The sequence below is a fragment of the Caloenas nicobarica genome, chromosome 3 (genome assembly GCF_036013445.1).
Source record: "Caloenas nicobarica isolate bCalNic1 chromosome 3, bCalNic1.hap1, whole genome shotgun sequence".
NCBI classification, from domain to species: domain Eukaryota; kingdom Metazoa; phylum Chordata; class Aves; order Columbiformes; family Columbidae; genus Caloenas; species Caloenas nicobarica.
This window is the reverse complement of record NC_088247.1, coordinates 7962460-7977609: the sequence shown is the minus strand read 5'-3', so window position 1 is coordinate 7977609 and position 15150 is coordinate 7962460. Positions and strand designations below refer to the sequence as shown.

The 15150-nt window shown below is 45.4% G+C and overlaps 1 protein-coding gene across 1 annotated transcript in view; it reads left to right on the top strand.

The window, feature by feature from the left end:
• The first annotated feature begins 918 nt into the window (after nt 1-918).
• Nucleotides 919-15150, top strand: part of EVA1A (eva-1 homolog A, regulator of programmed cell death) — a 214126-nt gene continuing 199894 nt past the window's right edge. Inside the window, exon 1 of the mRNA XM_065632205.1 lies at nt 919-1018. Within this exon, the coding sequence (XP_065488277.1) occupies nt 919-1018 (100 nt within the window). The remainder of the gene's footprint in view (nt 1019-15150) is intronic.

Genomic DNA, 15150 nt, shown 5'->3' with positions numbered 1-15150 from the left:
ACCCACAAGGATCATCAAGTCCAACTCCTCTCCCTGCACAGGACAACCCCACAGTTCACACCGTGTGTCTGAGGACGTTGTCCAGTGTCTTCTTGAACACTGTCAGGCTTGGAGCCGTGACACCTCCCTGGGGAGCCTGTTCCAGTGTCCAGCACCCTCTGGGTGAAGAACCTTTTCCTCGTGTCCAGGGCACAGGGGTCCAGTGGGATAGAGGCAGCCTGACGTGACTGGTTGCTGTCAAAAGGAAGGAGGATTTTGGATATGTGGGCTGATACCAGATCCAGCCCTGCAATGAGATCCAGGAGAGTTTGATCCCTGGGCCAAAGTCTCCTCCATTGTAGGATCAGCTCAGTGGTGAACGCAGCTGAAGAATTGTCCTGTCACCTATCTGGCAGGACACCACTGCTCACACTGATTTCAGCTGCAGCTACAAATACGTGTCGCTCTAAAAATCCTTATGAATTCAGGCATATATTTCAGGCTCCCTCCTTTGAAAATACTGCCCATCCATCCTTCTGTCTGTCTGCACCGGAGAGACAAGATCCCCGGGTGTCTAAAACAACAGCAACCGTGCTTCTCCAAGGCACCCCCCCCGGCTCCCCCCGCCTCTAACAGCTTGCGGTGCCGCTGCTGGACAGCCTGCAGCAAATTTGGGGGAAGCGGTGGCTTTTAGGACCCTGGGACCTCCGCCAAGGCTCAGGTAGGTCTGTCTCATTTGTCAGCCTCTCTGAGCCGGGTTCATTCACTCCCGGGGATGCGTGTGTGTGAGCCCGGGTGTGCGCCCAGTGCTCCCCCGGCCCCGCCGCGATCCTGCCCCGCCATGGGACCGACACTCTCCTGCGGGCGATGAGTGCTGGGCTGGGGCAGAAAGCGCTTTCCTTCTCTCTGGGAGCGAACCAGCCGTGAGGATACTTAAGGATGTGCAGCCCAGATGTGTCTCCCGCCTCCGCTTTTCTCGTAGGGCTCATGTGCTTGGCAGCTTTCGGCAACTTTGCGAGGACTTCTGCGGATTTCTCAGGTAGGGGAGACGCTGATGCTTTCGTGTGTTGGACGGGAGCTCTTGTTAGAGGGCTCGGGAGCACGTTATGCGGGGAATAATTTTAATCTTTTTAAAATAAGCTGATGAAAAGGATATCCTGTAAGAGGATTTTGTTAGAGCTTTCCTCAATAACCCTTAGCAAAACTGTTTTGGTCGAGTAACTTTGAGAACAAGGAAGGGAATAGCGTTAACTTGTGGAAGTTTGTAGCAGGTTTTGTGCAGTGTTTCTATGAGGAGTGAAAAGAGATAGGTTAGGAGGTGGGAAGGTCTAGGACAGAAGTTAAAACTAACATAGCAAGATCTAAGTATTTTGCAATGGGACAGATTCTCCCCCCACTCTTAAAACACAGGTCCTGATTGTTGCAACCCTCCCTCCCCCCAAACTGAAATAAAGGAGATGTTACATGCACAGAATGAATTATATTCTGAGCCTATGTTTGCTTAAGCCAGGAGAAAGTGTGTCTCATTTCTAAATCTAAATAATTTCTGAATGTAAAAATGCTCATAGCACTTGTTTTGAGTTGTGCACAGCAGGTAAATACACAGTATTTTGAAAGGTATGGAGTCCCATATAAGTTTTATATGGAGTCCCGTATAAGTTTTATAACTACGTACAACTGCATCACTTACTTTAAAATTACCTTTCTGCTTCTGTTCTTTGTGGATGTACATCAGAGAAAATGTAGCAGATCACATTTTACACTTAAGCAAGGTTGATTAGTTTACTTGGGAATAGCTAATGAGGGTCACTTTGCTTTTGGGATATCAGTTCTAATTTCGGGTCATAGTGTGAAGAATCTAGTCTGGCATATTCTTTAGGTGTGTGTTGCAGAACTCTTGTAGTGGATAAGAGCTGCTGATTATACTTTGCTGATGAAAAAGTGCTATTAGCAAGAGCTGAATCTCACTGGACTCTGGTTTCAACACATCACAACATTGCTACTCGCTTTCTGGGAGTGCATGTGTCTGCGTGCTGGGAGAGATTTGTGTTAGAAAGGAGGAGCTTGTGGTGGAGTGGGAGAGAATATCTACAGTAGCTTGAAGTCTTAATGTGATTTGAAGGGGGCTGGCTTGCTTGTGATTCAGGCTCCTTTGGAGGCAGGTCAGTCCTGGGGGCTGCCATTCAGGGCAGATCTGCCTCTGAATGGAAAGGGCTGAGGCATTTCCCTGTTTCTAGCGTGCTTTTATCTATTTCTTGGTATTGAGCTTTCTCTGTGTTCCTCCTTGCAAGCAAATTAATGCAGAAAGGGCGCATGGAATGGACACGACAGGAGTTAAAACTGCAATGAGGAAAGTACTGCTCCTTCAGAAATGTAGATAAAGTTAGATAAAGTTTGTCCCAGCCGGGCCAAATTGGTAAGCATTAAAATGTACACAAGCATCTCAGAGCAAGGGTACTTTGCATTGTGTGTACACAACATAGCCAGAGCAACGCAAGCAAGTTCAACAGGCTTTGGTGATGTTGGCGAGGGGGAAGATGCTGTCCTTTTACAAAATGAATAAGAAGGCTGCGGATAACAAAATCATGTTTTCTGCAACATCCAACTGTACTGCCACGCTTTGGGAGAAGAGGGGTGGCTTAAACTCCTGTGTACATGCATGGCAAGGCTGCTTTCTGATGCAGGGTCTGTAATCCCAACAGCACAACCTCCCATGAGTTTCCACAACTGTGGAAATCTTCCACCAGATCCAAGCTGTGTTTCCTGATAGCAGGCTTGGCAAATGTCTGTAGTCTTGTTGGACTGACTGTACCTTGCAGGACAGGAAACATGGTTTGCTGCAGGAAAGGGCTGTACCCAGTGCATAGCAGCTCAAATATAGTTTTATAAGTTCATGAGCTGGGTAGCAACAAAATGAAAGGGGGTAGGAAAACGTACAGCATTTCCCAAAACACACTTTTGCTTCCCAGTACATTTTGCAAAGACCCCATTAGTTTCCCTCCAATGCTTGAGGAGATGCACCATGTGCAGTGGCCCGGATAACTCTTCCTACCTGATGGAGCACCTTGTTTGTTACTGTTTTCCCTACATAGGAATTGTCAGCTGGCATGAGGAGTGGAAGGGGAGTAGCCTTTGAATATAATTTGACCGTAATGGTTTTTGGCCACTTACATACTTTTTCTGTACTTCGAGGTGTTCTGGGTTCTTCTCCAGCATGGCTGGAATTGAGCAGGTGAACATCTTTGGGGAAGCCTTGTAGCCTTACCATATGCCACCCCACCTAGAGGTGATGCATCCAAACCATAAATTGTCTGCATCCCAAGGAGATGAATGGATTTGTAGCAGTTATTGCTGCTGAGGAATACAAGGCTTGCTGTGATCCCCTGAGAGGTTTCTGCAGCAGTTCGACTGCTGCCCACATGTTACAGGCAGATGAAGCAGCTCATTGGGATGTAAGGGCTTTTCCAAGTTGCAAATAACAGCAGTACTGTCCGGAGAGAGCAACTGATGCTCTTTGGAGAAGAATTTTTTTTTTTTTTTTTTTAAACTCAGTCCTGTAGATCTTATTTAGCAACAAATCTGTGGCTTCTCAGCTTGGTTTGACTTGGTACTACCAGGGAAGCGATGCTCTTAGTGACTGGTCATGGCCTTTTTGTAATGGGTCAGTGTGCACAGATCCAGCCCCGGAAAGAAGCAGCTTAGGGATGTCCAGTCTTGAGCTCTAGGCAGACCACAAGCAACGCTGATCTGACTCACACACTGCAGCTATGAATCAGGACTGCCCAAAAGACTTACCAAGAATTGCACACCCACCCATGTCCCACTGCTCCTAATACTTTCCCACTATCTATGTCTTTCAAGTATGTGCCTCTTGGCTGCAGGAAGATTTATTCTTTGCATAGGTCATGGGAAAGCACTCTGGGAGGGTAAGGAGAGGCTCGGGGTAGCACTCACAAGTAGAGCTGGTGGGGATCTCCGTCATCTTGGCTCCCAGTCCCCTGAGCATATGGGAGCCTCATCACATTGTGGCTCCATCCCTCCTGTTCCAACAGCTCAAATGCCAGAATGTGGACATGATGACTGCGTGTCCTGCTGGGGACTGGTGCAATCTGAGATGTAAGAATTAAAATTCCTTTTAAGTGAAGTATTTGAACTATGTGAAGAGTTTTGAAGTTGTTTTCTTTAATAGTTCTTTAAACATTGGTGTTTGCGGGAGGGTGTGGGGTTAGGAAGCGGGTCCTTGGGGAGAGAGTGGAGCTATCAGGCACTTTGCAGCCACTTTTTATGAAGGCCTGGGCTTTTTCTCTCTGCACAATTGCAGTATGGGCTCTTGATCTAATCTCATTCAGTGACCGGTTCTTGTGCTCAGGACTGTTTGAAGGCTCAGGATCTAGTGTCACGATGTGTCACATACCCCTGGTGTTCAAGGTGACACTTGAAGACTGTGATGAGGTGTGGGGTGGGACGCTGGTGATTTGAATCTCCCTTCTTTAACTGTAAACCCTTAATCCTAATCTCAGTTCCAGCAATGAACTCCCCGGAAGGCCTGCTGGTTGATAAAACTTCCCTTTTGTTTTAGCCCTTTTCTATTAGTGGTGGGAGTCCAAGACACAGCAATGTCCTTGCCCTGCCAGAGGACGCTGTGCTGCGGCTCCTCTGCGTAGGCTCTGGGAGGCAGTGATCCTTGTGCAGTGCACAGAACTTGCTTCTTAGAGGAACTAGGTTAATGAAAAGGGGTCCAGAATTAGTCTTTGGTACTAATTTAAAACGCAGGTGTTGAAAGCTTAGTCAATGGCTATTGCTCATATCCTGTGTGCCGCCTCTAGCTCCAGCCATGGGGTTCCTGTCCCTGAAGATAAATCACGCGAACACGTGTTGAATTCTGCTCTGCCCACTGCCAGCAAAGGTGACCATTTAATTTCCAGCTGCATACCTGCAGGGAATTAGGCTTATGTGATTATGATGATGTGCTCCAATTCTCCCAAATGGCTTCTCCATTAATTAACTAATTTCAGGCACATTGAACAGCAAGGTAGTGCAATCAGATCTATGTGATTGACACAAATTTAATGTTAGTGGAGGCAGATCCTTTCACTACTGCCACAGTGCAAAAAAGGCTGTGCTGTGAACTCAACCATTTGCAGACATCAGAGAATCCACTGCAGGGACCCAAGCCAAAAACTAAAGTTTCTAGGCATGGAAATAACTTTGATGGGAGCTCAAGCCTTTTCTGACACAGGGGAACCCCGCTGCAGGACATAAAGCCATAGGAATAACAGCCCCAGTAGTGCTGGTCCCCCTGGGCCTGCTTTAATATTTATGTTCTTTGCATTATATTGGGCATGAGCTGGATGTGAGCAGCACTTTGCTTAAGGGACCTGATCTGTCATCGGGCCAGATGAGTATGGAGAGCTTCCATCCACACTCCGCAGGTAAGCCCTGGGTCGGGACCTCTCCCCGGAGGCTCTTCCTGGCTTTGAAAGCACAAAGAATTTTTTTTGTTGTTTTGTTTGTTTGCTTGTTTTCTTTTCCCCAAGGATGGCAGGCTTCAAGTGAAAGCTGCTTTTGCCACCTGCTTGCTAATTGGCTCAGTGTGTTTGTTGGAGCTGGGGCTGGGGTTGGGAGGGGAAAGGCGCTTCTCCCTGATTGCAGTTAATCAGTCCATAATAAAGGCAATTTGTTTGACAAGTCCATTCACCAAATTATCACCAAAATCTACATGCTAACAGCTTCTGAATGGCTTTAGTCAGACTTTGATATTGGTTTTGGAGTCCTGAATGGGTCAATGGTGTCAAGGGAGGTCCAGGATTCCATGTGTTGAAAGCTGCAGGCTGTGAAAAGGGGATTTTCAAGAGAAAGGCAGATACAATTTCTTTTCCAGTGCAGTGGTGTAACTCAGTAATGAGGGTTGTGCTTTTGACCCCAGGGGCAAACAGACATGCTTTAGACATTATTTAAGGACCGGGCCAAACCCAGGCCACCTCCATACCTTCTCTTCATGAAAGGCTGTGAGTGATGAGCTTGGATGGATCTCAGGCTGCTGCTTGAAGAGGTCCTTGCCCCAGGCAATGTTTTCCTTCTCAGCTGGAGGTCATATATGCCAACCCATCCATCACAGCCGTGTGGGCTGCTGTTTGGCTTACTGATTCTCCTTTGCAGAGGTGACAAAATCCAAAACTTCATCGAAGCCAGTTAAAAAGCACTGGTGGCCTCTTCTGGTAATGTTCTGAAGATGTGGTGGCATGGTGAGCTGTAGGGGATAGGTCCGGGGATCTGAAGGACAATGGCTGAGTCTGAGTGGTTCTGGCAAGGGGGAGCTGCATTTGGTTTTGTGTCATGTATCTCTGTCAGTGGGCAGCAGTTTTAAGACCTCAGAGAGCTGAGGCTGTTGGAGGAGGAGATCAGCGGGGGTATATCAAGTGCCAGTTCTGCTGTTGTTGAGAGGAGAAGCAGCAGCACAGAAGCTGAGGCTATTTTGGTGCCTTAGAGAGTTGTTCTGGTTTGTCAGCAGGGACGCAGCTTTGTGGACATCAATATAGCACGTTAAGCAAAGATGCAAATATCTGTGCACTCCTGTCCTGAGGCTGCTCTGGAAAACACCATGAATGTCCCAACAGTTGTGATGACAATGTTGTGAAGGAGGACTCAGCTCTTGCTGACTTTTTAAAAGTCCGGAGTTTACTTTTACTGACAACTGAAGGGACCAAACTGAGTTTCAGGAAGAGAAACGCATGTTTCCAGTTCTGTGTGTTTGTGGTCCTGGGCTGTGACCAGAGGTGCTGCTGTTACTGCTGCAAAAAACCAGCCGCGGGTCTGGATTTGCAGTGCCAGGGAAGGGAAGGACCATTGGGGAGAGATGGATGGGCTTGCTGTGGGTGCCAGGATGTCTTGTGAGGGGTCCATGTGGGCAACGACTTCAAGCTCAAGAGCCATGTGTGTGCATCTGGCTCATGTCATGTGGAAATTCAGTTTTAGCCATCAGAGCTGTCAGCAAGAGTCAAGAGACCCCGGAATTCAGACGTCTGCATGATGATTGGCAATATTTATATAGTATCTACTAATTGCTGTGGCCCAGAAACTGATCCACTGATGCAAACTTTTGTCAGTACCAGGAACTCTTTATTTATTATTATTGCTATAATAATAGAAATTATTACTACTAATAATACTAATTAAATAGGGACTGTTGCAATAGCACAAGGGGCGATGGTTTTACACTGAAGGAGGGGACATTCAGGCCAGACATGAGGAAGAAATTTTTTACACTGAGGGTGGTAAAACACTGGCCCAGGTTGGCCAGAGAGGTGGTGGATGCCCCATCCCTGGAGACATCCCAGGCCAGGCTGGACGGGGCTCTGAGCAACCTGAGCTGGTGAAGATGTCCCTGCTCATGGCAGGGGTGGCACTGGATGAGCTTTGAAGGTCCCTTCCAACCCAAACTATTCTATGATTCTGTGATTAACAAACAAAAAAATCCATGGTGGTAATTTTAATCACTTCAGAGTATCACGGGTCATCAGTACCCTCCAGATGCTCAGTCTATTTGAGGAAAATGTCCTTGCAGCATTCTTCCTATGTCTGTGTGTTGTTAGGTGTACAAATGCTGCAGAATTAGAGAAAGCAACTGTTTATGTCCTCGGGTAAAACTTGTTCCCTGATTTAAGGCTCTGCAAGAACGTATTTTATGTTACACAAATAGTTTGGTCAATTAAAAAAAAAAGTGGGAATTTTAATGTATCCTTTGACAGCTGAGATACTTAGAAGCTAGAATCATAATTTAAGATGGTGGGGGGCGGTGGGGGAGAATAGGCTTAGTCTCTGTGGCGGGAGAAAAACTGTGTATTTACACTTGGCACCTTGCTGATCTTTTTGTTGATGCTAATTTAAACATGGCCTGATCTCCCAATGTGCTTGGTGCTCAGAACTGAAAATTGGACTATGCTGGTGTTTATGTGGGTGGGCGGTGATTTAGCTGGCCAACACCAGGACTGTCTACATGTCTTATTTGAGACTGGCTGCTTGTGCTTGGCGTGTTTGTGCACGTCTAGGTTGAGCCTTCTGCTTTCTGTTCCAAGACAGCAATCCCAGTCCCTGTGGGGGACCATTTGAAGCAACTACCCTTGTTTTTGTGTGTGCTCTTGACATTCCTTTTTATCCAGATACCCAAGGCCTCCACAGATTCAGTCTGTTTCTGCTCCTTCTGTGGCTGCCTGCAGGAGCACACCCAATGCCCTGCTCAAAGTAGTTCAGAGGATTTTTGGTCAGGTTGGCTTGGTGCAATTCTATGGTGTTCCTTGTGTCCTTGCCAGTGCTGTGTCTCAGCCTCACTGATCCGGTACTGCTGTTGCCTGGGATTTTTGTGTTTTTTCCGATAAACAGGCAAGGGCCAAATTCTGCTCAGCTGTGAGGCAACTTTGCTGACTTGCCAGGATGCAGAGAAGATAATCCCAACTCATCTTCTTGCTGATTATATCTGATATAGAAGTAATAATTGTGAAAGTTTTAAAGAAAACTGCTTGAGTCTCTTCGCCCTCCTGCCTTCGCCCTCCTGCCTTCGCCCTCCTGCCTTCGCCTTCCTGCCTTCGCCCTCCTCTTCCTTCTTTCCTCCTCTTTCTTCTTCTTCCTTATTTTGCCTGAGGAAAGATGGTGAGTTGCATGTCTCTCAGTCTGGGTTTGGGCTGGTCCAGGTACAGTAGCTGAGGATATGAGCTCATTTGTAGTATCTAAAGTATGTTTGTCTGCTCTTTGAGAGATGCTTAATGCTTGGCTGCCTGGAACCTATTGCATGTCTTTTTATGTCAGAGACAACGATGGTTTGGCAGTTCTGAGTTTCACAGTAAAATAAATCTCGTCAAATATGCCATGCGCTCTTGAATAGAGTTGGTATTATAGATGCTGTGGTATCAGTGTTGATGGGGCTCCTTTGGCTAATAAGGTTTCCTCTACAGTAATCCCCCTTGGATCCATCTGGATCCTTGCATGAAGATGGAGCAGCATCTGTGGGACCTGAAGTTTGGGCAAGCTCTCCGAGTGTACTTTCAGTGGTGTACTTGAATTAGCAGATGGATGTAGCATACTGCAGAAGAATTTGCAGTAGATGTTGTCCAAGCCCTTTAGTTGTGGTGGGCAGGGGGCGGGTCACATCCACTCGTTGGCAAAGTATCCCACATCATTAACAACATTGCCAGTGCTGTGCTTCACTGGTATGGAAGAAAAAATTCTCTTTTTAAGAAATATTCCCTTTTTTAAATGTTACATTCACAGAAGAAGGCCTAGAGGGGTACAAGAATTTTATCAGCCGCCTACAATCAAAGAACTTCACTATATACTTTTGTGTCTCATCTTTTGACCTGATATCAACACACCAGTTGCCAGCAGACACTTGTCACTCCTCCAGCAGCCCGTAAAAGCACCAGAATCATCAGGCTGTGAGAGGGCTGTCTTCAGGTAAGTTATACTAAACCCTCAATAGATCAGGTGCCTGCTGGTGCTGCTTGATGAAAAGGGACCATTCGGACCACCTACTCTGAGACTCCCTATGTGTTTGTGTTGTTTTATTTTTCATCTGCTATTGGATGCCTGTGGTTTTGCTGCTATGATATTATCAACATGTGTTGTATTAGCCTCAAGGGTTGAAAATGGGCTTTTACTCCAACAAGTAAATACAAAACCAAACACAGCAGTGGAGGGATTTTCTGCTGATTTTTCCTCTGTGATTTTTGTATCACTCTGTCAGCTGGGGTGACCTGCACCCTGTGCCTAGGACCTGTGGGCTCAGCTGTGATCCTTTATTGTTTGCTCCTCTGCATTGATTTTAAGGTTGCTTTATGGGAGGTGCTCTTCCTGGCATTAATTTCCTATGTTTGCTGTATTTCGTGAAGGCTTTTGGCTCACACATGTTCCCTTGATGCTATGTTGGGCCAAGAGTGCAGACACTTAGTGCAACTAGACTGATAGGTGGTAACTTGAGCTGCTGTACCTGGATCATGTTCAATTTTGGGTCCCAGTCTTTGGGAAATCTCTTACCTCTGTGGTCTGCGTGGGGTCTGTGAGCTTAGTGCTGCTGTGGCCTTGGTGATGCCCATAAATGCTACAGGACAATATTCTGTACTTTGGTTTTGGACTAGTTTAGCTTCTGTGCGGAACATTCAAAGAACAGCATTAAGGTGGCAAATCGGACATTTGGAAGTTAAGAAATGTTAAAATTAAGGTAGTTTTAACTACTTGAATCCATCCCATTGGGTTTTTACGTTATGAGTTAGTTTTTAATGAGCACATACTACTTTTTCACCACCTCCTTGGGGTCTCCTGTATTGTCCAGTGCACAGGACATCCGCTTCACAGTGATTTTCTTTATCCTTCTGATTCATTATGGCCCTAGGTTCTTATTTATCATGTGTTATTTTAAACCCTATTCTGCTTGTTGTGAGTGCCCTATAAACAGGGATGCGCTTACCCTTCTGGAAGGAGAGTCTGGAGTGTTACCTGCATTGCACAGATGAGAATCCAAGGCAGAGAGACAAACACCAGGAGCTCTAACTGCCCGGTATTTCAGGGGTTGTTCAGTATGTACCATTTTTTCCATGAGCAGCCCCTTAACCATAATCTCAAGCTGTGGTAGACAGGAAGAAATACGTGGTACTCGGTACACAATTCCTTCTCCAATACTGTAATGCGTATATGAAAATGAACTGTGCAGGTTAAAATGAGCATTACAGTTGCAAAGTCAAGTGCGTGTAACTACGTACTGTGGGTTAACCCTGGTAGGCAGCTCAGCACCATGCAGCCACTTGCTCACCTCTTCTTCCCACACTTGGTGGGACATGGGGAGGAGAAAGGAAGAGTAAAAGCAGGAAAACCTATGGGCTGAGATAAAAATAGTTTCATAGCTGTTGAAGGAGAGGTCAAAGAAAAAAGAAAGAAAACAAAATAAGTGATACGAAAGGAATCACTCATTTCATGCCACAGGTAGACTGATGCCCAGCCCCAGGCAAAACATGGCTGACTTACCTAAACGTCATTCCACTCTGTTTTATTGCTGAACATTGCCCCTCACTGCAAGAAAGACCTTGAGGTGCTAGAGAGAGTTCAGAGACAGGCAGCAAAGCTGGTGAGGGGTCTGGAGCACAAGTGTGATGGGGAGCGGCTGAGGAACCTGGGGCTGTTCAGCCTGGAGAACAGGAGGCTGAGGGGAGACCTGATCGCTGTCTGCAACTGCCTGAAAGGAGGTTGGAGCATGGAGGGGTTGGTCTCTTCTCCCAAGTAGCAAGTGATAGGAGGAGAGGAAATGGCCTCAAGTTGCACCAGGGGAGGTTTAGATTGGATATTAGGAAAAAATTCTTCACGGAAAGGGTTGTCGGGCATTGGAACAGGCTGCCCAGGGCAGTGGTGGAGTCACCATCCCTGGAGGGGTTTAAAAGATGTGTAGATAAGTTTCTTAGGGGCATATTTTAATGCTAGTGTTAGGCTGATGGTTGAACTCTATGATCTAGATTCCATGATGTTAAATGGCATGGAATATATCTTTGGTTAGTTGAGGTCATCTGACTGGTTGTGTCTCCTCTCAACCTCTTGTGCACCCCCCAATATATTCGCTGGGCAGGGGAAGAGTGAGAAATAGAGAAAGCGTTGATGCTGTGCCAACAGTGTTCAGCAACAGCCAGAACATTAATACGTTCTCAGTACTGTTTTGATCACAGACCTACACCAGCTGCTATGAAGAGAACAAACTCCATCACAGCAAGAGTCCGTACACTAAGGAAAGGTCAAGATTATACCCAAGTTTCTTATGTAACACAAGCTAGAGGTGGGTATGATAACACGCTTTCAGTTGGCAGATATGAGCTGAGCCCATAAAGTGCAGTTGTAAGCAGGGTCCTGTTTTGTGTAGCAGCCACACTTTGAGTGTTATTTTATTTGGGATGAGATAAGAGTACTTAAAATTGGATTACAAATTTGGGGTCAGTCCTTCCAAGAGAAGCTTAAAAATTATTTTTGAAGACATTCTCCCTCCAAATTTTTGTTTGTTTCTGTCTCTTCGTAGGAGGAAAAAAAAGTAAAGATGTCTTTTCAAAGACACAAATAATGATTCTTTGGTGCAGGTGATATGACTGAAAATAAGGAGTTGTCCAGTTTTGTTTCTCTTTAGATTTTTATTGTCTGGGTAATCCCTTGGAAACTGAGGTTGTTGATCTGCCTGTTTCCAAAGCACGTCCATCTCCTCGTTTATCTTTTGTACAGGGGCCGCTTCTGTTGTGTTAACACTGTTTGCTTCCTGGTTTATGTGCTCACGCTGAATTCCAGCTCAAAGAGGTTAATGTTTTAGAAAAGCGAGTTGAGCAGGAAAGTGGCTCTACAGTTGGTGATGAAGCGCACACATCTGTGACCCACGCTGTGCTCACATGTTAGTTTATTGTTAGCCTCACAATAAGGGATGGCACTGGTTTTTGTTCAGCTAAACAACTTCCATGGGATGAATTGTATAGAAAAAAAAAAAGAATAGATGAAGCCTGGCTGTTATTTGCCAAAATGTTCTTTGTTTTAGCTGCGTTGTTTGGGATGCAGAACTCCCAGAAGAGGATAGCCTCTCTTCTGTAGCAACCGAGGGGAGCTGATGGATTGAATAGGGAGGCAGAGGTTCAACAAGAAGGGGTGAAAAAAATTATCTGATTCTTCCTGCCCTTTGGGTTTGCTTGTCTTCAGCTGACAGCCCCAGGTTTTCACTTTGGCTGTACTGCAAGAGTAGATGCTCTGCTATACTAATAAGTTGCACTGTAAATGCATTTGGTGCCATTTTGCTTGGGTTTGGTTCAGAGTTAGCATGCACAGAGACCAATTATTGCATTTTGGCGATGGTATAGCTGGTGGCTGGACTGTAAAGGTCTGTAGCAGCTGCAGGAAGCTGAATCCTTGCTATTAGACAATCTATTTTTCTTGCTGGATACATGCAAATCACTTTTTCTTTATCTCTCTTAAAAGTTGTCCATATAATTGGAGGGCAGGGTTCAAGTTCAAACTGATTAGATTATTTTGCTTCCCTACACTGCGTGACAATGGTCCCTTTTGATAAATTAAGCCATGGACCTCCTTTTGCTGTAATGGGAAACAATCTCATTAGAAACAGAGCTGGATTAGTGAAGAGTCCAACCTACCGTATAGACACACATTCTGACCCCAGCAGGCCTGAAGTGCCTTTTGTTCACGCCAGCCTCCTCTGCATTTTCCCATCGCTCATATATCTGTGTGGTGGAGCTGGTGGTGATTATTTCTGCTCGAGAATAGCCTGCTGGGGGGTGAAAAGGAAGTTGATTGGCCAGTGTGATATCACAATATGAAGGATAAAGTGATTTTTAAATGTTTCCCTTGATTTAAGTCATTGGAGTACAAGACTGATTAAGATGTCTGTTGAAGGGTATTGGAGATTAAGGGCCACTCTTCACTGGTTTGACCTGTGAGACAGAATACGATCCTTTTGCTGCCTCTCAGCATTACTCTCTTCTACAGATCAGAAAATCTGGACCTATTTACACCAACTTCTCCAACGTCTGGACACAGGAAGCTCTTTCTGTTGGGGAAAAGAAAGAAAAACCTTTTCAACTCTGTTGGTTCTGGCTGTTCTTGGTGATGGTTATTGTCTCTTGCTGGGTTGCACGTGGACTGTCCAAGCTGCTTTATCAAGCAGTTGAGGCCAAGAGCCCCGAGCTGGCATGGTGCACACCAGTGCCAGCAAGACAGCAGCGTGGCTGTGCCTGCAGTGGGTTCTTGGGGGGATGTTGTGTCTCAGGAACAGTGCTGAGCTGTGAGATTCTGCTTCTGGAGATGCTCATAGAATCACAGAATAGTTTGGGTTGGAAGGGACCTTCAAAGGTCATCTTGTCCAAGCCCTCTGCAATGAGAGGGACATCTTCAACCAGATCATGTGCATGCCCTTTGCATCTTCACATTCTGCTTTTGGGATCTATCTTTATCTATCGTATCTATCTTTATCTATCGTATCTATCTTTATCTATCGTATCTATCTTTATCTATCGTATCTATCTTTATCTATCGTATCTATCTTTATCTATCGTATCTATCTTTATCTATCGTATCTATCTTTATCTATCGTATCTATCTTTATCTATCGTATCTATCTATCTACTTATTTGTATTATCTGCAATTTTTCTGCTTTCTGAGTTTTCTCAGCTCTGGGAGATTAGGGGATCAGCCCTGGCTGATTCCAGCTGCTCCCATGAGATGGAGTCATGCTAAGAGGGGCAAATCCCACATCTTCCTGGGTTAAGAGCTGTTTTCTGATCCTTGAAGAAATCTTTGTGCCCTTGCATCTCTTCTATGTCCTACTTCTCTGATCCTGGAGGTATTGCCTGGAGCTTGACTCCTGGCTTGAAGCAATCTGGTGAGGAAGGCAAAGTGTGGATGGCGTTTCAAAGTTGCACCAATGAAAGAATGAACCTGGCCAGTTATTGTAGTAATTTGTTGCTATTGATTAACCTGGAGGCTAATGCTTTAAGTGGTGAGGAGTCCTGACTTGGTAAGTAATTAAATTTAAAGTGTTGGGGCTATTCACATGAGAGAGAGTTGGCTTCTCTTTATGCTCCTGATGGATATGAAGTGTTTTTTGTAAACAAATGTAATTAACAAGAACAAGGGTTAACCAGGGTAATTAAGACTGCAAAGCTATAGACTGTCTCTCGCCAGCCAGGGTGCAAAGAGGCAGCTGAACGAACAGATCTGTTTTCTGTTCTTGTTACATTTCTGGATATATTTTAAGGTTTTTCAGAAAGACCAGAACAATGAAATACCCTTTGACAATAGCAATCTCTTTTCTTCATGGCACAGCCTGAGCAAGCATTCAGACCCTTTCTTTCAGGGATTGCTCATTTCCTTTTTTTTTTGTTTTTCTCCTGAAATAAAAACAATAGTCCCCCAAAAGCACAAGTTCTGCAGCGCTGTGACAGAGCCAGCATTTGCTGCTCTATCAGGCAAGCATTGGATGGGACATTGTCTTCTGTTTCTCTGGGGGAAAAAAATAGAAAGCAACAAAGAAACCCTTTTCATATGTTGTTTTAGTGCTGTCAAAAATAATAACTGATGCCCACCCTGAATTTCTCTCAGCGCTTTTTCAGAGGCTTTCATCCTTTATGCACATGAGGGAGAACGAGGCATGTGGG